Source organism: Aptenodytes patagonicus, chromosome 3 (genome assembly GCF_965638725.1).
Source record: "Aptenodytes patagonicus chromosome 3, bAptPat1.pri.cur, whole genome shotgun sequence".
Taxonomy (NCBI): Eukaryota; Metazoa; Chordata; class Aves; order Sphenisciformes; family Spheniscidae; genus Aptenodytes; species Aptenodytes patagonicus.
In genome coordinates this window covers 119,886,962-119,909,056 of record NC_134951.1, presented here as the reverse complement: position 1 = coordinate 119,909,056, position 22,095 = coordinate 119,886,962, and the positions used below count along the sequence as shown (strand labels likewise).

Here is a 22,095-nt window from a genome sequence, read left to right as displayed (position 1 = left end):
GAACTACTTGAAAATTAAATGTTTTCTTCACAAGGACTAGAGAGTGTGAGCTCAAAAGCAATGGCAATCGTCCTGCAAAGCTCCCTCAAGGGCACCTCCTGAGACGTTTCACCCTAGTCTGCTCTGAGAATTTCCTTAAGATGGGAGACTGCTGGACAGGCCCCTCCTGGTATCCTCTCTTGGTTGCTACATTCAAGACAATGTGACAGAAGGTTTGCACAGAAGGCTGGGAAGATCTGCTGGTTCAAACACATCTCCTCTACTAGCAATGAGACTAACAGGATTTCCTCCTTACAGCAAAACCACCTTTTCTTCCCCAAAGACATGGAGCTCACTGGAAGAAATGCAAAGCTATGTTGCATCTGCAGCTACACATATCAAGAGGGAAACCACCTCTCTGTAGACAAGTCTTCCTGTACAGCACACAGCAGCAAGCCCAGGCTGGGACCCGAGAACAGTTATCTCCCATGTACTCCCCTCAGGGAGCACTCGCATCCTCAGACTGCGCTTCCAAAGTCAAAATCTGCAAATACATGGCGCTCTCTAGCGTCTTTGTTCTGCTTGGGAGAAACACAATTATCCCAAGGCACTGACATCATTTCAGACAGCATCGTACAAACATCCAGGCAGAGGGATGCCCAAGGCCTGCTATTAATTAGGATGAGTTTTCCAGTGTATCTGTTTGATTGAAGCTTCTGGTGGAAGCCACTCCAACTATCTCACTGTGGCCCCCACCAGCAGCGCAATGCCTCCCAGAGCAGTCATTTAAACAAAAACAGGTTTTTAAGCCACACTCCTGATGGAGAGAACTATTTCAGGAAAGTTTCTTATCCTGGATTAGGTCCCTGCAGAACATGAGTGTGCTCCCATCGGCTCCCAAATTGGCTGTCAGTGATGTGTAAAACAGGTTGTAGTTTCAGGGTGCAAGCTCAGGGGAGAAATCCTCATAGAGGAGCTGGCTCAGAGATGGCACCAGGGAGGGCTTGGCAAGCCATAGTATGAGTGGTACAAGGGCAGGCACAGGGCAGCCTGAGGGTTCCTTTGGGACCTGCAGTTACCATTAGCCACACAGAACAGCTTAACTCCTGCCAAGCAGCATGGATGGGAGCAGCCCCGATAGAAACACCAGTCTTTCCTTTATGTCTTGCCTCTTCCCGTCACCACTTCGCTGTGGGAGGAGGCAAGGGCAGAGCACATTTCTAGCTGTCAAAGGCGAGCACGATCCAAAATGGCAACTGCTTTGATTTGCTCTTAAATGGCTTGCTGGTCCCTTTATTACTGCACTTTCCACTCTGTTACGGTGCCTCTCTTTCTCCTGTGCTTCTCTGAGGCTGACAATTCATGACAGAAATATAGCACATCCCACAGACTCATAGCCTCAGGTCCAACTGTGTTTGCCTAAATGACAAGATCGATGTGGCAATCTGCTGCAGAACATACGAGATTCCCCCTCTCCTCTTTAATATACATTTCACATTAAATCAGCATCTAAAGGGAGGAGGCTCCTCTAGTGCCTAGGAGAACATATTTTCTTCGAGCTTGCAATGCTGACTGGTGATGGGGGAAATACACTTGCACCGTGTAATTGATTTGATGTATGCCATGTTTTGGCGGGATAAACACCACCCCCTGGACTCCTTGCATTCCAGTGTCTCCAGCCTAAGCTCCTTGTTAAAGCGTGTTGGCCGTCCATCAAAGACACTGAGTAGTTTTGACATGAAGATAAATGCTCTTATCTTCAACTTCCAACATTGCTTCTCTGAATAAGCGCTCTTGACAGTTTTCCGTTTAAACTGCTCTTCAGCTGGGGATGGGAATAGGGGAAAACTTTTAACCCACCTTATTTCAGCAAACTTCTCTGCTGGGAGGATAAACCAGGCTTGTCACCAAACCAGATGACTTCCACTGGGACACATCACCACAATTCACAGGGAATAAATTAAGGCCCCATGCAGGCAACACACTTAAGCACCTGAATAAATCTGCAGCTTAAGCTTATCTGTTGCTTTGTGGGCTTAGCATGTCCCAGATGGACACGCATCTCCAGAACCTCAAATACAATTGCAATACACCAGCAAAACTACACATCCAAGTAGTACTGTGCTGCTGAGGAACTTTATTATTTTACAGCCAGGCAAACACTAAAACATAAATAAGTATCTTCCAGGAGGCCAGTGCAAGAACCAGGAAGAAAACTTGGTCCTCCAAGTCCTCCACCTCTTGCTGTAGCAAGCAGTCCCTTGGCTCAGCCTCTCATCCCAGAATATGGGAGTGAAAATCCCGCTTTGTGCTTTCCATCTCCCCTCGCTGGAAGGCTGACTACAGACCACAAACCTGACCATTAAGGCATGGCTCAGCTGGAGCCCAGGGAAAGCCCCACTGATGTGAATGGATCTAGGATTTCACTCTCTGCTTCACTATACGAGGATTAAACAAACATTCTCCTGCCAGAAAAATGCCACACATGCCCACCTGAGTTCAATGAGATCTTTAAAGATACAGAAAAGTTGCAGTAATTTCCAGTGGTATGGCAGGGGGTGAGTTTTAGGGCCAAAACAGTATTTCAGGCACCGTAAATCCAGTTCATGTGTCTTTAATACAATGGAACAGACTTGGACAGGAAAAATGAAAAAGATATATTAAAGAAAAAAATCCAGGAGAATACATTGCCAGAAGAAATAATATATAATGCCTTAAGTATATCAGGATGGAGATGCCTAGAGAAACAGTAGGTCTCTGACAGACCCAGCAAGCAGAGGGAGCAATGAAATAGGGAAGTTGCAACCAAGCCAAACAATGTCTTTGCAATCGGTATTCACACTGTAGTATGATTGAGGTTAGAAAAAGACAGAAGAAATAGCTATTCTGGAGATCGCTGTCTATGCTGAGACACCACCTGACATGCAGGAATAAAATAAATAAATAAGAGGAGCACTAGAAAAACTCAAGAAATCCCATTGAAATGAATCAGCTGGACTGACAGCAGCTTTCTAAATGCACTGGCCAACAAAGTAACTGAGCTCCTGACAAGAATATGGAATTCATCTTTACACAGCTGTCACTGCAGAGGGACCCAAATTACATCCGCCCTTTAGAAGAGGGCCAAGATCATTGTGGGATGAGCCCAACAATTATAAAATGCCCAACTTAAGAAGAACAGCTGAGAAAAATCACGTAGCTTGAAGTGAAAATCCCTCAGGCCAAATACAGCAGCAGATTTTTTAAGTCAGTGAAGTTACTCTGAATTTCTAGTGGAGGAATCCAGTTTTGATACTGGCCAGAGCATTCTGTAAGAGCCTTTGAACTCTGGCAATTAAATATTCAGCTGCACAAATCAACAAGCCTACATCTATACCCAGTTCCTAGAGTGGTGAAGAGTCACAGGGTTGTCTAAAACAAACAATATTTTTTAATAATTCCTGCTAAAAGCATCAGACAGGAGATAAACTCTGTTTTAATGGACTGAGTTGAAAAGCCACCTAGACGACGTACATGCTTATATTTCAGGATGAAGTTTGCAACTTCCTATAAATGCAATCTCATCCCCTCTTCACCCCACAAAATGCTAATCACAAAACAACCCGAATTTAATCCTGTGTGTGGAAGACAGTATGCTTCTTGTCCTGCACACTAACCACTAAACTACGTTGCCACAACAAGAGTGCACACCCTTTGGATCCGTTGGTTACATTGACTATTAATGTCTGAAGTGATGCAGAATAGACAGAAATACTAACCATAGCTGGTGACCAAAGGCTTATTCGGGCTCCAGCTGTATAAATTACAACCTCTTACTGAGGAAGCTCAGGGATATACTCAAAAAACAAACGTGAAGCATGCTGTAGATAACAGTTGAAAGAACTCAGCCAAAAATCTGGCTCCTACTAACCAAACTTCTCTTGCTCTCAGCAGGATCAGAACTTTACCTTAGAATGAACAGTTGCTCCTACTTGGGCTTGGTGTATGACATATATAATAACGCACCTCCTGAAAGATACCTGGAAAAAAAGAAAAGACACAGATGTCTTACAGATGTTATATATATCAGTCTTGAGTTTTAGAGACATCCTAACATGTCAGAAACTGTCAACTCTACATACTATTTGAGAAACTGTATTTCTATCAATTTAATAGCTGCAGAGATGAGAACTCTTCATACTTCAGTCTGGTCCTATTTGCACAAATCAAAGAAGCAGAGTCTTACTGGATCCTCACTACAATCTACAGCAAGGACAAGAAAGTACATCAGAATTAGAAGTTATAATTAATTACAGTTATAGATATACCCACCTCCACGATGGTATAACCTGGCATCATTCCTTTACAATCCAGGAAGCTGTGCCAATCTGCATAGCTGACTACGTGGAAAACATTGTATCTCTATGGCACTAAAAATTTTGCTGTCCTCTGTTTGGAGAGATTGTCAAGGTCGGACTGTAAGATCAAATGGGAAAACAGTGTGAATTTCCTATGCAACCTTTGTATATGATTGTGCCTAGCTGCTGAAAAGAGCGATGCTCCAAACGACTATGTATAGAAGCATTTGGGGATCACAAGCAATGGAGACATGCACCTTAGTAGAGGTTGGTAACCTGCCAAATTTACTAGCTTTCTTTCAAGACTGTAGACATTTCACCCTGTCTATAGATATGGTGGAAACACTTGAGCAGAACACTGGTTTTCTGGTTTCAAGCTTAGAAAAACGAGTGTTGAGTAATTTCTGCATTAAACTGTTTCATAGTCAACTTTTATTTTCCTCTCTCCTCTTACAAGTTACATGACCAGAGAAAAAATTTACCAACTGTCTCGGGGAGCAAACTTTTAAGCAACTGCTTTGTCTCTTGTATTTTAAACCCCACATTGCTCAGACTTCATGTTTCAGGCCACCAACACATAACATTTATCAGAAAATTTCCCTGGGACTACAAAGAATTATCCAGTGAGAACAAACTCCATCCAAAAAGCAAAAATAAAACAACTGATTTTGATTCTTGGCTTCTCACCATGAGGTTGTGGAAGTGGTGAGGACTTCCACAAAGAACAGAGGAAGCATCCTTTGAAAGTAGCTTGGCAATGTTGGTATGGACACATTGCTATGGGGTGGGGTTTTGCAAATCCACACCCAAACAGGCAGACTGAAGTTAGCAGGATTGCTTGAGTTACCCGTGGGCTTTTTTCCTGGTGCCTGGTCTGAATTATTTCTATGTGTATGTCTCAGAGTGCTATTATCAGCATCCATAAGTACCACAGCTGGATCAGGACCGTGCATCTACAATACCCCCTGGCATGGCATAAAGAGGGGAAGCTTGGGGGTTGATTTGACATGATGTGCTACAGTTCTAGGACTTGTTAGCTACATAACATTTACCAGCAATGATGTGGCTTATATTCAGTTGCAGGTCACAGGCATGCCTGAGCAGTGCACTAATTGTGGAGGATGCTGTGCTGACAACACAAGCTGGTTACCATCGGGAGCACTCCTGCATGACTTCAACCTTGGTCCACCGGGAAGGAAACCACTCTGAGCACACTGGTGATGTGCATAAGGGATTACTGCAAAAGCACAGAGATTGATGCCAGGTAAGGAATGCCTCCAGCATACGTTAATGTAGAGGCATACCATGTACAGTACTGCCAGCTGTACTGTGCTGAGCACCATGTACTTGTGCTCAGTTATCTTCTGCAAGCAAGGATTGAGCTGCATCTGCATGGCATATTAGTCCCTTTATTCCAGCACTACTTGATTATAACCCATTGCCATAATTAAGATGAATAATACTGGGAGAACAATGTGGAACTGCGTTTGTGATCAATGAGTTTTCTGAAGTCAGCAGTGATTTTAAAGGCTTCAGTGCCTTGGTAAAACTCAAGAATAAACTTCCATTTCAGAAGGTGGAGCTATTCTGAAAACCAGCTCTTTTTAATGCATCTCTACTTAGGAGCCCCAAAGCAGCTGGATCACTTGCCATTTTCCATATGCTGGGCCGGTATTTGCCTGTGCAATGGACTATTGCAGTGTCCAGAAAGCAGTATCTGAAATTAATCAGCCAAAAAGCCTAAATATCAGCCAACACTTATGAACCGAATAGCACTTAAATTTGATTAAAGTTCTGACTGAAAACTCAGGTGTAGTTAGCAAAGGATTTTTAAATTACAATTTCTCTGAAGTGTCCTGGGCTAGAAAGGCGCTTACACATAAGCAAAAAGGGCTGGGGGTGGGGGGTGAAAACCCAGTAAACAAATCTGATGAAAAATTCTACTTCAACTAAAGTCTACATCTTGACATCCTACTAATGTCAAAGTGAGACAAGCTGAGGCTCAAAGGGAGCAGGCTGAAGCCTTTGTTGCTACCTAGGCTCCTGTGGTCATTGTCCTTCCTGCAGCATTCCTACATGAAAAGTATTTCTCAGCCTAGACTCAGCAAAGCTCTTAAGCACATGCTGAACCCAGTCAAATCAAGACTGGACAAGAAACAAGCTCTCATTCCATTAAGAGCTGTAACTTCACGAGGCACTTCTGCAGTGAACTTTATATGGCTTGTTTCATGCGAAAGGTTCAAACCCTTACCCCCCAAAAAATAAACCACATCTTTAATCCACTTCAGCAGAGTGCCTAGTGCTGTCAGGACCCTGATCACACACAGGACTGAAAATATGGCTACACTAGTTGTCTACTCTTAGCAAAAATAAGCCAGCCCCAAGGAATTACAGCTTTTTACCCGTTGCACTGGAAACTCTAGTTGATGAGCTTTCTCCCCCAAATAATGCGACATTCTGAAGTTTAGTTTAACTTGGCACTTCTCCTTCTCTCTGCTTTGAAAGGCATACAGCAAAAAGCAGCTCTAAAATATTTGTCCAGCAGAAGTTCACCCTCGCAGAGTAAAGAAACATTGAGAACAGAATGGAAATAACAAAAGGATAAGTTATTCAGTTGATTGACTCCACCCTTCACCAGGATGAGATTTTTTGGGACATAATGGCTGGCATAAAGTGCTGTCAGCGCAGGCTCTGAGGCTGAAATTCTCCCTTCTAGCAGTGCAGAATGCACCCTTGGCATGAGGCAGCTTTAAGGCAGCTTTGTGTACCTCTAATCTACAGCCGAGACATCCTAGGCCCAGTCACGCATGCAAGCTGGGGCAATCTGTAAGCTCTTCTATGGCACGTCTGCTGCCAACAGACATTCCGGCAAGTAAGGGTCAGTGGGATTCAGGAATAATCTCAACACGTCACCTTCTGCCAGGACAGAATGCCGAGAAGGGACTGTCTAGCAATTTTTTTCAGTTGCTCTTAAACTAGGATTCCTTGAGGCAAGGCTGAATGTCAAGTTGGAGGTACCGACAGCTTTAAGACTAATCTGCAAACTCAAGCAGCTAACCCAGATCTGATATTAAAGGCCCTCCAGATCTGATAACTGAGACTTTTATAATAAACAATCCTTATGAGGACTGCTTGAATTCACCTCCAGGGTTCTTTGGCCTTACAGCTTTGTAGAAAACTCATCTCCTTTATACTGTAACACAGTCAGAAATCCACTTTCGGCACAGGAGCAAATACTGACTTATACTCCCTCTGCCTCAAGTAGCTGCTTGCCTTTTTATAAACAAATTCATGTGCAGTGACTATAAAGCAGAAACAAGTCTCCTAGGGAATGTTATGTATTCACATGATACATGCTGGTGTGTTTTAGGAAAGTGATACGGAGTTTGGAGATGAGGGGATAATAAAATGAAGAGAAATAACTCCTCATCTAATTCTTCAAAGGAAAAGACCACTCAAAAAAAATGTGGATGGACTCCAGCCTTATAGGAATTTCCTTCCATTCTGCATTTGGCATCAAGTTCTTTCTGATTTCTTTACTCAGGCATATTTTCCTTCAGGGAAAATACATTACAGTTAGAACACTGCCCATGATTTCATAATAGGTATTTATGAAGTTAATCATACTCGCGTCTCTCACGGCGTCTGTTAATCTGGGCTGGTAAATTCCTAATTATCCTTGCAGGGCAGCAATATCAATCCTGAGTCCTAGTACAGTGTGTTGCCACGTTTAATGTTCAAGGAAAGAACATGTTCTTTAGGTGTGATCAATGAGGGCTGTCTGGTACCGCAGTGGGCAATTTGCAATGTACACTGAAACTCTTCTACTACATTCATCTCCTAAATCTTTTCCCCTCTTTGCCTGTTAGATTTCCTCTCAAGGAAATCAGGGGAGAGCTACTGTGATAAACATCTAGCAGAAACAGACACGGATCCATTCAGTTAGATTTGTTTTACTTACAGAAGAGCAGATGAGGGAACATACAATACAGAAATGAAAAGGTAGCTGCAGAAAGAAGCAGTTAAGTAGCTGCGCGTCCATGGTGGGTAGGATGAGAAGTGAATGACTAACTGAAGAAAGCGTGACTTAGGCTAGATATTGGGACTGCATTTCGTAGTGATACCGACAGCTGAGCACCAGGACAGGTTTGACCAGGCAGGCTGAGTAGTCTCTGTCATTGGAGAGGTGTGGTTTGGACATGGTTGGCCTCGCTTTGGGACAGGAGGATGAAGTTCCCTCTCCAGGGCCTTGCTGATTTGCATGGAGGATTTTAGGGAAGTCACAGATGTGCCAGGTTACATCAGACAAGACCTAGTGGATATTCATGATTTTTTAAAAAGCAAAAGCAACTAGCTGAACAGAAATGGACTAGCCAAGTAGAAATTGACTTTGTTGATTTCCACCTGCCATTTTAATCACTTCTTACTGATCACCACAGCAAAGTACATAATTTGTCACACTGTAACACAAAGCCTACAGCACCTCAGCACAAGTCTTCCCTCTCAACCAAACTGCTGCAACTCAGTGATGCTACAGAGACAAAAAATCTGGCCCAAGCTGTGCTAAATTCAAATTAAAGAAGAAAGAAATTACAGCACAGTGGCACTTCACAGCAGACTCTAGCTTTTCTCGCTGACACCTCTGGTTGTCCTTTAAACATGTTTAAACACAGTCTGTATTTGCCTCTCGATGCTGATGCTGCAGTTTAAAACCAACATTTCACATGCACAGTCCAGCACTCTGCATTTCTAATTAGAGCTGCTGCAGCAGCATCTAAAGTTTTAAAATACTGTTGTAATAAATTCTGCAGCTATAAATTCAATATTTCATAAAGGCAGGTAAAACCTTGTAGACAGAGTCTGAGGGAAAAATTTGCTCTTAATTGAGTCCTGTAATAAAGCATTTCAGGGAGAGAGAGGACAAGCAAGCAAGCTGGATTTGATCCTTCAATCCTGCCTCCTCCACCATGAATGAGAACAATGCAGCATGCAGGAAAGGAATTCCTTGATTTTAAGCAACATCTTTAGAGTAAAAATCCCTTTAGACTTTCTCCAGTCTTAAGGACCACTTTATAGATTCTGGTTACATGAAAAATCCCATCCTCAAATGACAAATAGAAATTTTACATTTAAAAAGACAGCAGACTAGAGAGTTCAAAATGATCATTCATACTATGACAGCAACTAGTATCACAGCTGAGACTGAGGTACAATGATGCAAGTAGCCAATGTATACCCACAAATAAGAAGCCCCTACCATAAATAATTGAAAATGTAATAAAGAAAGAATTAAGCACTCTTTGGAACTTCGGAGAGTCACTACACTCTTTCTTCTTACTACTTGATGAGAACTTGAGCCAAGTTGTCTGGAAACACAGCAAAGAGCCTAAAGCTAACAGATTATGGAACAAAAATAAATATGGAGCCAGATCTGCATCCCAACAGAGATACCGTCGATCGCAGTGGTGTTGCACTAACATCCTCAAAAGCATAACCCATGATGTTTGAAGCTAAAGGCCCTGAACCAGAACTCTGCTTCTATGCCTTAATCTTAGGCAGTAAGACTTGTGGGATTTCCAGTCATCCTCACAATCCTTTACTCTCACAAGGAGGAAGTGTCAGCCTGGACATGAAGAACAGATAAAGGAAACACACCGATGTTGACCTGACAACATAACGTGTACCTTTACATTCAGCAAAGCTTCAAAGCACAGGGAGAGTTTGCTCCTGTTTAGAAATCCAAATTTAGGCACCCAAATGCATATCACAGAATCCAAATATCTGACCTCAATTTAGGGCGCTGCTGCTGCTCCCACTTAAGTTGCACTGAAGTTTTTATATACTCACACTTTTGAAATTAGGCATTTATGTAACTGTCCAAATAGGAATTTAGAAACTAAACATAAAAAACCTAACCCTGCGATTAGTTTCTTAACTAAACAACAGTCCTCTCTGCCTTGTGGGTTTTCTTTTTCCCCCCTAAATGACCAAATTACTAATGTTATCCTCCATCACTCACTCAGGGTTTGGGCTTGAACTAATCGCAAAGGATGTACAAAACAGCTATTACAGGGAACTGTCAGCAGCATGCAATAGCAAAATAAATCCTGCCTTTGCATGGGTTTATGATCACGCTGATGCATGCCACTTTGGAGGTAAGTTTTTAAATACTGTGCCATCTTTGGATTCTGCAATAAAAAGAGAAAGCACTGGCACTGTCAGGGAAGTGGCACTTCCCAGGAAGCATTTCGCAAGAGTTACACAGAGTGCAAGTAAAGCATCTGGTCTGATGCCCAGGAAAGACAAACAGCCCTACCATCTAGGGGAGCTCAGATCCACAAAACAAGCTCTGGGAGAGCTTAGATCTCTAAAGTGTTGAGTTTTCAAACAGCTGGGCACCTCGATTTAGCAAAACAACTAGACTCTACCAGTGATCAGTAGAGAAGGACAGACACATGCAGCAAGCGCATTACTCCTTCCCATGAACAGCCTTAAACATGGGGGAACCCACCGTAGAGGTGAAGCCTCTCTAACTAGTTTGGATTGTACAAGTAGTATTTAGACAGCTAAAATTACCACAGGAAAGATCACCTCGCCTACATATGCAAGCAAAGATGAGACCAAGGCTGAAGCCGTCGGATCCTCTGCCATAAAGATCCTTCCACAGACTCCCCTGCAAACTGCAAAGGTCTGCAAAGCGACTCTAGAGCCAAAGCAGGATTCTCAGTGTGCACTTCTGCACAAAGAGAACAGTGCAGCTATTCCAACCACGTACCAGACAAAACGTGATTTGCTGAGAATTACCGAGAGCTCCCATCACGTCCCTGAGTACCTCCTGAAACAAGAAGTCTCAAGCCTGAATAAGTCTCAAGTCCTGCCCAGACTCACAGGTGTGACTGGGGCAGAATTTAGCCCCAACAAGGTCCAGAAGCAAAGGAAGAACATCACTTTGCTGACAAAGCTTGTTATCAGACAAATGAAAAAAGTACCCAGCCTGGGTGCAGTATTATCATGGTTGGAAGGGACCTTTAAAGGTCACGTAGGCCAATCCCCTGCAGTGAGCAGGGACATCTTCAACTAGATGAGGTTGCTCATAGCCCCATCCAGCCTGATCTTTAATGTTTCCAGGGATGGGGCATCTACCACCTCTCTGGGCAACCAGTTCCAGTGTTTCACCACCCTGTTATAACATGGTGTTCACTAGCTATTCCAAAGCCACCTTTTGAAAGTAGGGGGTCTCTCTGCACTGGCCAGGTCACACAGAGAGTCCTTTAAGGGCATGTCAAGGATCTTCACAGAAGTGAGAATCTGGCTCAAAATCCATCCATTCGACAGTAACCTCCTTGTGTATCACAAAAATATTGATTACTTTTGCAACACAAATGGTAAAACTTGTTTAATAGCCGTACTAGCTTTGAGAGTTTTCCAACATGCTTAACAAAACTACAAATCAACAAAGTAAAACAAGCTAAGGAGTGGTTCTAGCTAAATGCCAAGTACATCAAGAAGAAAATCAATCCATGCAAGCAAGTAGTAGCCCTTTTTTTTGTTGGTTTTTTTTTTTTTTTTGCTGCTGTCTTTATGCTTAAGACTAAAATAGCCAAGATATATTTAATGCATAGAATGACTGCAACGATACGTAATACTTGAAACAGGGGCCTGGGATAAGTCTCATCAGCAACAATAATTGTTTACCAGACACAAATATCCTGTAGGTGTTAAATGAACACCAGGGACTAGTGTACAAGTGACACAGAGAAAAGATTGTCCTGGGGTATTGCAAGCCAGGAGCACAGCTGTGAAATTGCTCTGGCAGACACTGTTACAGCTAATAACATGATCCTTTCAAACACACACATTAGTCTTCATGGCATTTGTAATTTGTTAAAACTCCCAATCTGTCACTTCATTCTGAGGACATGATGAGAAAGCCTGTACTCTGCTTGCCTGCACATACCTTGGCTTATCAGTACTTTTTACACGTTTTACAGCGCTTCTGACAAACACTGGGCAGGTATTAAGGGGCAAGCAAAGAGGAGAGTGATTTCTGCTGCTTGCACACTTACAGCTACATAAGGGACAGCAGCACAGGCATGCCAGGGAAAATAGCATTTGTGAGATTCCACACCAGCACATTCAGAAATACAGCAATTGCAATTCAGGTGCAAAGATAAACCACTGGCACCATTTAAATGAACTCTGTGTTTCTGAAATGCCAACTGTAAAAAACTGCTGATATTTAATTTCGTTAGATATACTGCATCTGGTGTTTATGGCTTAGTGCTGTTGCCAGAGAGCCCCAGGAGCTTCGGTCTGGGAGCCAAGCCAGTGTCTACCAACTTAGTTGGACTACTGTGGATACACAAAGATCCAATATTCCTCTGATTTAAAGCTTTCAGGCAGATTTTCAGAGACTTTTGTTTTATTTATAGCTAGCATGTGTGGAGAGAAATGAAACAGTCATTTAATATGCTGCACAATTATGGGCTTATTTCTTCCAGTTTCACATTTCAGTAGCTTATTTTGAAGCGCAGAGAATTAGAAATCTGATTTCTACCTTAACCATTCATATGTGGATAGACACAAAGAAATTCAGTAATAGAATGTCTTTCCATTAGAAGAGGAAAAGGCCAAATACAGTTTCATGACAAAAGCTAGACACTTGCACTATTTATACAGACAGTCATCTTAACTGTTACGGTCACGTAACAGTTAAATGTTTTTCCTTCTTCCACTCCTTCTGGCACAGATTTATATCCTTCTGTTACAGGAAATTCTGACTTGTCAATGAAGATGCCCTGGTGTTCTGATCCCTGAAGTTGAGTCTCTTCTGCTTGAAACTGGAGTAGGTGCTCTCCAACCCTCCCTACAGAAAATCAGAAGAATTCTGTTCATTAAATTGACCAAAAAAAAAATTATGCCTCAGTCTAAAGAAAATTAAACAGAATTAGTAAAAACAAAGAGTATATATTCTATCTTCAGGGAATATTTTAAGCATCTGCATAGACAGAAGTATTAAACAAGTGTGCACAATTTTATTTCACAGGGACATGTAGGATGCTTGGCCATCTGCTGAAAATGTAAGGCTGCCAAATATCACAGATTCACACCTTGAGTCTGGAAATTGAGTTCACGTGGCAAATCCATGTATTTCTTGTGGTGTCTGCATTCCACTGGCCTTTCCTTTACCTACTACTCAGTTTTACACTTCACTGAGTCCTAAGCTGGATTGCTTCACAGTTTTTGAACAAGCAGAGCCCAATTTTGCAAAGTCCACTGACTGTCACAGATCTGCTGGCAGGGTACCTGACTGTATGCTTGACAGGTTTTCAGAATTGGGGAACATAAGAAAATCAGAGTGTTTGGGAGATCAGGGCCACCACTCAAAGGCACTGGCATCAGGAAAAGGAATAACATTGTGCAGTTCAGGGAAAATTCTTCCATTCTGAAAAAGTAATCAAAAGGAAAATCCTTAAAGGCTGACCTTTTACCAGCCACTAGCTTATACTATGAAAAAAACCTGAGACTTCCATGAATATCTGGCTTAATCAAAACCCTGCCATACTTTTAATTCATATAAACCTGTTCCTTGTGTCTAATTAGCTGAGAGTATGGGACTAGTGTTCCCCCAATTTAAAGGGTCTTAACCAGACCAGGACTAAGGCAACAACAGTAAAACAAGGTTTCAGACAATCTCTTTGGAAATCTTGCACAGATTCATCATCTTGCCACTGTCTATAGTGGAGAACTTTATGGTGAGATCTGCTAGATAGTGCAAAAGTCACCATTACAGTTGTTGAGCCTGGCAGGAAATAAATTTCTAGCACTTACTGGCAATTGGCAAGATGACAAATATAGATTGCACTTTTTAAAGTTCGGAAACCTATCTAACATTAATGCTGTTTTTCATAATCTTTCCTCAAATATAGAAGTGATCTTTAAACTCCCCTATTATTTATTAGGTAGTTAGCCAATTAGCTGGCATCCACTCACAGATTTTTACCATTGAAACTGCAGTATACCTCTAGTGCCTTCACAGCTCAGAGCTTTGGGGTCCAGTCTGGCTAGGACACAACACGACATGTATGTCTATGACTGCAGCTTGTATTGCTTTACCCCCAAACAGGCTAGCCAGTGCAGGCATCACAGTCACTATGCTGATTATGGGGGAAGCCTCACAGTTTAAGATAAGAGTCAGGTCAAAAAAGCTGAAAAATACTCTGACTTTTTACCTTTACTAAATTATTTGCTTATAGAGCTGTCTTGCCAGCAAGCCTGAGCTACCTAATTCAAAGGTAAACCAGGTAGCATTGCTGAGCTGTGGTCACTGCTGTACAGACACATCATGTACAACAAAAGCTACATCACCTCTTTTCTTTTACCTCATGTTTTGATACTTTGTAAGGAGTGTTTTTCACTGGACAACTTATCTGCCTGCTTATGTCCAGGATGTGCTAAATTACGTGTCTTTTTCTGTAGGTTTCAACAGAAACTGCAAACAGCATTTCACAGGATTCAACTTTTCTTGTTCTGTCTTATCTGTAAAGTAGGGATAACCCTCACCTGTGTTGAAAACTTTATTTTCTAGGAGCACTTACACAGCAAAGCCAGCTGCCCTCCCTGCCTCTAAGGGGTCATGCACAGCATCCTTGAAATTGTGGGATATCTTTAATTCCTTCTCCCTTCCAATCTGCTGCCATTATTTAAAAATTATTTCTTCTGAAGGTCTTCAGGTTTTTTTTCTATGCAGATTCCTGCTGGCATACCCATGTTTGAAGAAGTTTTTTGAAAAGTATCTGTTGTCAATCCACATCATTCATCACCTCGAAAGCCAAATGGATTTCTCAGAACTCCTGCTTATTTAGCCATCTTTCTCTGTAGTTCTCCTTATGGGACAGAATGAAATTAAATTTAAACTAGGCTTTAAATTATTTAGTCAGAGATAATTGAGTTTGGAAAGTCATACTAGAGAACGATCACCCAGGGAAGTAGCTAAATATTTTGGAAGAGGAGGGGGGACAGGAGAAGGGAGTCGACGTGTCATATTAGGTATAGTAAAATCACAGATGTTATCAGTTCTCATAGTAAAAGGCACAAGCTGCTCTTTCATTCTAGTTGTGCAGAAAATAATTTCCTGCACACTTAAGAACAGCATCCTTTCTCCTCTGAAGGAATCGGGCCCTAAGGGGGCTGAAAAACCTGAACAGATTACCTCATTTTTAGGGGAACTACATTTTCCAAATAAAAGAAGAACAAGCAGAACTTGTTTTTACATTATTAACTTCTCATAAGGCCATGAGGGCCTCCTATAAGGGACAAAAGCTGACTAGAATAAAAAGGCTGTGTTGATCTCACCGCTGCTTTTAACTCAACAGTGACACAGACAGGTTTCCTTGAGGAAAAGGTATTTTCTAGTTTAGCTGTATCTGAATCTATCATAAAACAAGGATCATTCATATTCACCTTAATAAAATAGCTCTGTCGATATCCATCCTTATTTTACTCCCCTCTCTCTAGCCATCATGAACACCACCATTCCCCTGGATTTATCCTGATAGAAGCAGAGCAGGCCTGCAACTGCTTTCCTTGGACAAGTATTTCCTAATTACCTTTTCAGAAAAACCCAAACCGTACCCTAACAGACTAGAAAAAATCCACTCTGACTGATTAGAAAGGAAACAAAACAATGTAGGAGCTGAGGGAAGACACTCAGGGCTGGCACACACCAGCACCTCTGAGGCAAAAGGACACTGTTTTGGGCAACTCTCGCACGCTGGGCTTACTGCTGACTATGTCGTGAATGGCTCCGGGTGAGCATCCTGCTGGACACTGCTTTTTTAGTTTTCCAGGGATGATGGACAGTCCTGATCAGGCAGGGAAGGACCACGATTGCACAGTGACCTTCACAAGCAAAAATGTTCTTCTCTGTGCACACACATATACGTCACAGAAGTAAGCAGGAACACACCTCTATGTGTGTATAAGCACACACTGAGGCAGCAGTGACCACTCTCACACGCATAGCACAAATAAACATGCTTTTACATCATACCAGCGATCAGAAACTTCTGGGCTTGGTATCTCTCCCCAGAAAGCTCCACTATAACACTGTCCCCGCGGCAGAAGCACCGCTCTCCTCTCCCCAGCGCCGGGAGAGGCCTCGGTCCTCGCCCCGATCCAGACACCCTCAGAGAGCCAACAGCCCGGCCCGCGGCTGGCGGGAAACCGGCGGCGCCCCCGCCTTCCCACCGCGCCTGCGCGCCCCCGCCCCGTCACCACAGCAACGGCGGGCTGCGGCGCCGCAGCATGTCGCTGCCCGAGCCTCTGAGGAGGCGGCTGGGCTCTTTCAGCCGCACCGTCTTCACCGACAGCCACCGCACCGGCCCGCAGTACCCGGGCGACCGCGCAGGTAAAGCGCAGCGGCTCGCCAGCAGCAAAAATGGCGGCGGGTCCGGCTGGGGCGAGGGGAGCTTCCCGGGCATGAAGATGGCGGCGCCGCCAGCTGTCACCTGGCGGCCGTTTGGTGCAGGGCTTCGCGCTAGACGGCCATGTCCGCCCGCCGCGGGAAGGGCCGTGTCCCCTCCTCAGCGGGGCGTCCTCGGCTGGCTCCCCGTTCCTCCTAGGCAGAGCCGTGCCTCCCCCCGCCATCCTCGGGCAGGAAGGCTGAGGTGCCGGCCCCAGAACCCCGTCGCTCTCCCCCAACTCAAGTGGAGGAGCCCGGGAGAAGGCCTCAGAGTAGCCCAGGCGAAACGGGTGCCAGCCCGGCGCTGAAAATCAGAGGTACCTTTTAGATGAGGTCTGGTTTCACTGTCAGTCATGCTGCTGCTCTATCGCCCTACACTTCACATGCTGCAGTGTTGCAGGCCTAAGACAGGCCTCCTTTGCACTTAAAATATTAAATGGGGAACAGTCTGATGTAAAAGCCAGTATGGAGAACATTATAGCTGCCTTTACAACTTAGTAAGCAAGTTTGCATAAAATACTGCAGATAAAATTCGTTTTTACTCTGCGTGTGCCAAAGTAAAAAGTATAAATCATTTATGGAGAACACAGAACAAATAAAAGAACCGAGCTGTTGTTTTAAGCTCACTAGTCCTGCACAGTTAGGGCACCAGATGCTTAAAGCATGAAGAAGTGTACCAAGCTAGAGTTAGGCAGCAAAACCCTCAAACTCGTCATATGCCAGCTTTCTCTTACTTCTTCCAAGTCTATCATAAGGACTGATAACTGTTCCTTCATGATATTGCCAGTGAAACCTGCAGGCTAACATACCCTCTTTTTATACCTTTGGAGTGACAGTAGCCATGAAAATAAACACAGTCTGTCTACATGGAAAGGTTATATTCATAGAAGTTAGCGTGTGAATTTCAACTTATAAATCCATTCCAAGCTGATAAAATTAATCAAAAAGTCATATTTCAAGACAGGAGTTCTCATTTTCTTTGTGTTTCTTGTTTTCTTTGTGTTTCTTTGTATACACCAGTGTAGTTATATTGCTAACACTTACTAATTCCTCATTTCATTTATAAAACAACACTGAAATATTTTCTTAACTCCAGGAATAGCTTCTATTTTTAGTAACTTCTTTTCCATTTCCCATCATGAAAACTCCTATGTGAATATCCAACCCATTGAAACCAATTGCAAGTGTACCATTACCTTCTTGGAGATCAGGATTTCAAAAATTAAGTTTACAGGTATATATCTTAGTGAGTTGCCCTAGCATCAAAGAATTGGCCATTGCAATACTGTCTGGCATTTCCATGAATTTTAGCAATCCCAGAAAATAAGCGTTAGTTCAATTTAGAAATAGAATTGGCTTATGTTGCTAAACATTCATCCAAAACACAGTTTTAAAACTTGAGCAGAAGTTACAAATACCAGTGCTATGTCAATGAAACCTTTAACATACCTAAAACATTCTCATCATCATAATGGAAGTTAGAGCTGTTGGCTTCTCTGTTTTTAAGTAATATGGCCGTTAACCATTAAATTTTCATCCAATACATATAGGGCAGAAACACAGTTACTTGTAATTGCATGGTCATGGTTTTTTTTGAAAGATAAAAGTGTTTTAGAATTGTATCCTGGTGCCCTTCAAAGTCCTCCTGGTGTTTAAGAGCTTCATTCATTAGGACAGCTGGGATGATATTAGGTAGATAGTGAAATTGTTTTTGAGGTACCTATAGATTTTCATTCCTTTGCAGATGTAAGAAAGTGTTGATGCTTAACAATGGGATTATTAAAAAAAAAATAAAATTGGTTGTCTTGCACCTTCTATTTCAGTATAAGAAATCCCTGTCCCTCACACCCTACCCTTAAGGTCTGTCCCAGTTTTGTTCCCAAATCCTCCTCCCTTCCTACCTAGTCTGGTAACTACCATGAATACTTCTGCAAGTGGCATAAAGACTTCTGGAACAGGCTGTACCAGGCTGTATGTGGCTGGACTGGAAACAGGGATGCCAGACTGAGATGGAACAGAGACAGGTATGAGAACAGTTGGAAGATACGGAAAGAGAAGGCAATGTCAGAAGAGGTAGTTCTGAGGCTGAAAGTGAGACAATGTGACTGTTTAGACTAATTTTCAGTCGAATATCACCATGGTGACAGACAGGGGTACAGAACTTGAATACAAATCAGCAGGTCACAGTGAATACTTTCTAAACTTGCTCAGATAGTAAGTACCAAGTGAAGATGTGCCTACAAACTTCAATTGGGGAAAACATGAGGAAGAAGTCTGTTGGTAATTGAAGTAAAAAGGATGCAATATCAGTTATCTAGAATATGACAATAAAACTTCACCCATTAAAAATGAATGATTCCCTTAGAATGCCCTTTTAAATTTTTCCTTGTTTTAAGTCTAGTCTTGTAAAATCTATTATTAAATCCTAAATATAGAATTTACAGCCTGCATGTTAGAGTTCAATATTTGCTTTTCTGTACATTGTATGAACACATTTTGTTCTCTCCAGACTTTCGAGGGTAAGTTTTAGTTTGACACATATTTGAAACTGTCAGCTCTTAAGAACTAGAAGAATTACTGGCTTCTTGCAACTTTGCTTCCATCTAAATGTCTGTTTAAATAAAGATTGAAAATTAAGGGTGGGCAATGCAAACCTGCTCTCTAGCAGTAAGTCCTTACTCAGGAGGATTATCTACAAAATAAAGATAATCCAGTATGTACTCATTTAAACTTTGGCCATTCTCTTAGGAACAGCAATGAAATAACCACTAACCATTTCTGCAATACAGAAATGTATTGCTGTATACAGGCTGTACAGTATACAGCCCTACTTGAGCTAAGCCTATCAGTCAGATTGTGGAGTAAGCCATAAGCCCCCAGGTAATCAACAATCAGACACTCAGCTTGAATATATGACTAAGTGATAAAAACTCTGTATCCTGTGAACTGAAAGTTGCATTAAATTCTAGGAAACGTTGTAACTCAGAATAGGGTAGAGGTTTTCCTCTGGATATATAAAAATATTTTTCTTAACGTTTAATTTGACTGTGAAGAGTGTTAATGCCCTGCTTGAAGCTAAGTGGGGCAGTATCTTTGTCATATTTGTGGGAGGCAAATATGGAACAAACTAGGAGTGACAAAGACTTCTCTCTATCTACAGGTAATGAAATAGTTTCCAGTTTACCACTGCAGATGTCCCTCTATTTCAACGTTTATTTTTTCCCATTTTGGTGGCTCAGCACAGTTGTCATGCTCCATGTGAAGGTGAGTCCTGAAGGAAAGTGATGGTTTGCAAATGTAATGTTTCTGATCAAACACACCCTAGTACTGAGATAACCTCCTAGCTCCAGTGAGCTCTATTAGGTTTATTTGGGAATTCCTTGAAACTGGAGGTTCAAGAGTATTTGAAAGCAAATACAACAGAGTCAACTTACAGTAGCATACAGTGCCTTCATTTAGTCACAAACTATGTTATGAAACAGCACAGCAGAAACTTTTACTCTCCTCTTCCCTCTAGTATCCGGTCTTGTCAGATTACTACAAGTTCATCCTGGTCACAATCATGATCCTAGTCTCTCTAATAGAGGTCATTCGACTCTACCTGGGATACATGGCCAATCTTCAGGAGAAGGTACGTTACCGCATGTGCATATTAATTTGTGCAGGAGAGCTTTTTGGAGTTGAATAGTCTACCAGTTCATCAAAGAGATTTAAGTTGAGGAGATGGTTATTTCTCTAAGTGACAGTCTGCATCTTCTATTCCATTGGCAAGAGCTTCCACATACTTTTGTGCATTCCAGGAAGTTTTCCCTCAGAAGACAGCCCTCTCACTCCCAAAAACTGTTTTGTCAGAAAAAATACGGTTAAAAAACACAGTATATGGAAACATTACCTCACTTTTGCCATTTTACATTATGTGGTGGCTTTTGGAAGATTAAAAAAAAAAAGTGGTTTTCTCTACAAAGTTTTGGATTTTTTCATCTCCAGCTGCCAGTTAATAGGTGGTGTCTCCCTGTTATAGGTCCCTGAGCTGGCTGGGTTTTGGCTCCTGAGTCTCCTCCTGCAGTTGCCTATAATTCTTTTCTTGCTATTTAATGAAGGTCTGAAAATTCAGCCGCTGGAGCGAGCAGTCCATATTGTCTTTGCCCTCTTCCTCACCTTCCAAGTCATTGCAGCCTTTGTCACCCTGAAAAGAATGGTAAACAAACTGGCAACTCACTTCCGCCTTAATGAATTTGACCAGCTGGAGGAACATCCTGTGCCTGATTTTTACAGCCTGGGTAAAGAAGAGAGAGCAGTTTCCATGGCTGGTTGGGGCCCATGCTGAGGAGGTTCACCCAACAAGTGCTGGCTGGGGAATCACACTCTGAGGGTCTGAGAAGCTAACAGAGGCAGGCCTCATGTTGCTGCAGCTCTGTTTCCATTTTGTTGGGCCATTCTTTACCTTCGTGCATCAGAGATATTAAGGTCTTGCTTAAGAGCCAACATTAAGCCTCAGGGATTTGAGCTCCACTCTGCAAGAAATAATTAAAAAAAACCCAACCACAACCAAAGCCAATTACATAAGTGGCTTGAATGGACTATTTGTGGACTATTGCTGCAGAGAGTACCAACAGAGTAGGTTTGGTGGGTTTTACATTTTACAAAGTCACGTGGCGTTTTTAAAAAAAAACAGGTCTTTTTTCCCCTCACTGTTTACACAGAATTGTTTTGTTCACAATAAATCTTTCATACACATTTTTATTTGTGTCAATACCAGTTTTCTCTCTATTCTTCCAGATACGTTGCACATATTTAGTGTCTGGTACCTCAGTTAAGCAAAAAAAAAAAAAAAAAAAAAAAACAAAACAAAAAAAAACCACCACCAAAACACCAAAGAACCCCAAGAAATCTTGAGACCCGGAAAGAACAATGATAAGATAGTGAACAAAGACTACAGTTTCAGAGATGGTCTTCTAGATGATGCCAGCACTAGAAATTCCTTACTAATAAACTAGGGATGGAATTTTAAAAGAAGTATTCCTTCCTCAAAACTCCTACGCTCATCTTCTTTGGCTTAGCTAGAGTTTTAACTATCAAGCCATTCAAACAGGGTGGTGCAATTTTCTCAAACGGAGGATTCAATAAGTCAGCAGTAACAAAATTATAGCCATTAAAAAAATCGGTTTATGTCACTGAAAGGCAGCCTGTTATTTATATTAATATCTGGACTATCTTCTCCAGTTTTGGTAATGGCTAAAAGTTCGCTTTTTCTGTCAAGGAGGGATGGGGATCAAAAGTTAAAATAAATTTTTCATCTGAATCCTTTGAGTCTTC

General features: G+C 42.2%; 2 protein-coding genes across 3 annotated transcripts in view; one reads left to right on the top strand and one right to left on the bottom strand.

Moving 5' to 3' along the window:
- Positions 1 to 4,394: 4,394 nt before the first annotated feature.
- LOC143158694 (uncharacterized) overlaps positions 4,395 to 22,095 on the bottom strand; it is a 42,578-nt gene continuing 24,877 nt past the window's right edge. The window contains exon 7 of one of the 2 annotated variants that reach the window (XM_076334974.1): positions 4,395 to 4,434. In XM_076334974.1, the coding sequence (XP_076191089.1) occupies positions 4,424 to 4,434 (11 nt within the window). In that variant the 3' untranslated portion in view covers positions 4,395 to 4,423. Of the gene's footprint in view, positions 4,435 to 11,533; positions 13,183 to 22,095 lie in introns of those variants that run through there. The other variant, XM_076334973.1, reaches the window with a different exon arrangement.
- On the top strand, positions 16,601 to 21,516 carry TMEM17 (transmembrane protein 17). Its single transcript, XM_076334975.1, has 4 exons — positions 16,601 to 16,725; positions 19,940 to 20,043; positions 20,297 to 20,410; positions 20,801 to 21,516. Exons 1-4 carry the CDS (start codon positions 16,623 to 16,625, stop codon positions 21,104 to 21,106), a joined length of 627 nt encoding a protein of 208 aa, XP_076191090.1. The 5' UTR covers positions 16,601 to 16,622; the 3' UTR covers positions 21,107 to 21,516.

What these genes read in the sequence shown, in the direction of transcription:
- TMEM17 (XM_076334975.1), top strand. Translation starts at nt 16,623, where the DNA reads ATGTCGCTGCCCGAGCCTCTGAGGAGGCGGCTGGGCTCTTTCAGCCGC. An exon ending in GTACCCGGGCGACCGCGCAG is followed by an intron (nt 16,726 to 19,939) that starts GTAAAGCGCAGC and finishes CTCTATCTACAG; the next exon opens with GTAATGAAATAGTTTCCAGT. An exon ending in TTGTCATGCTCCATGTGAAG is followed by an intron (nt 20,044 to 20,296) that starts GTGAGTCCTGAA and finishes TCTTCCCTCTAG; the next exon opens with TATCCGGTCTTGTCAGATTA.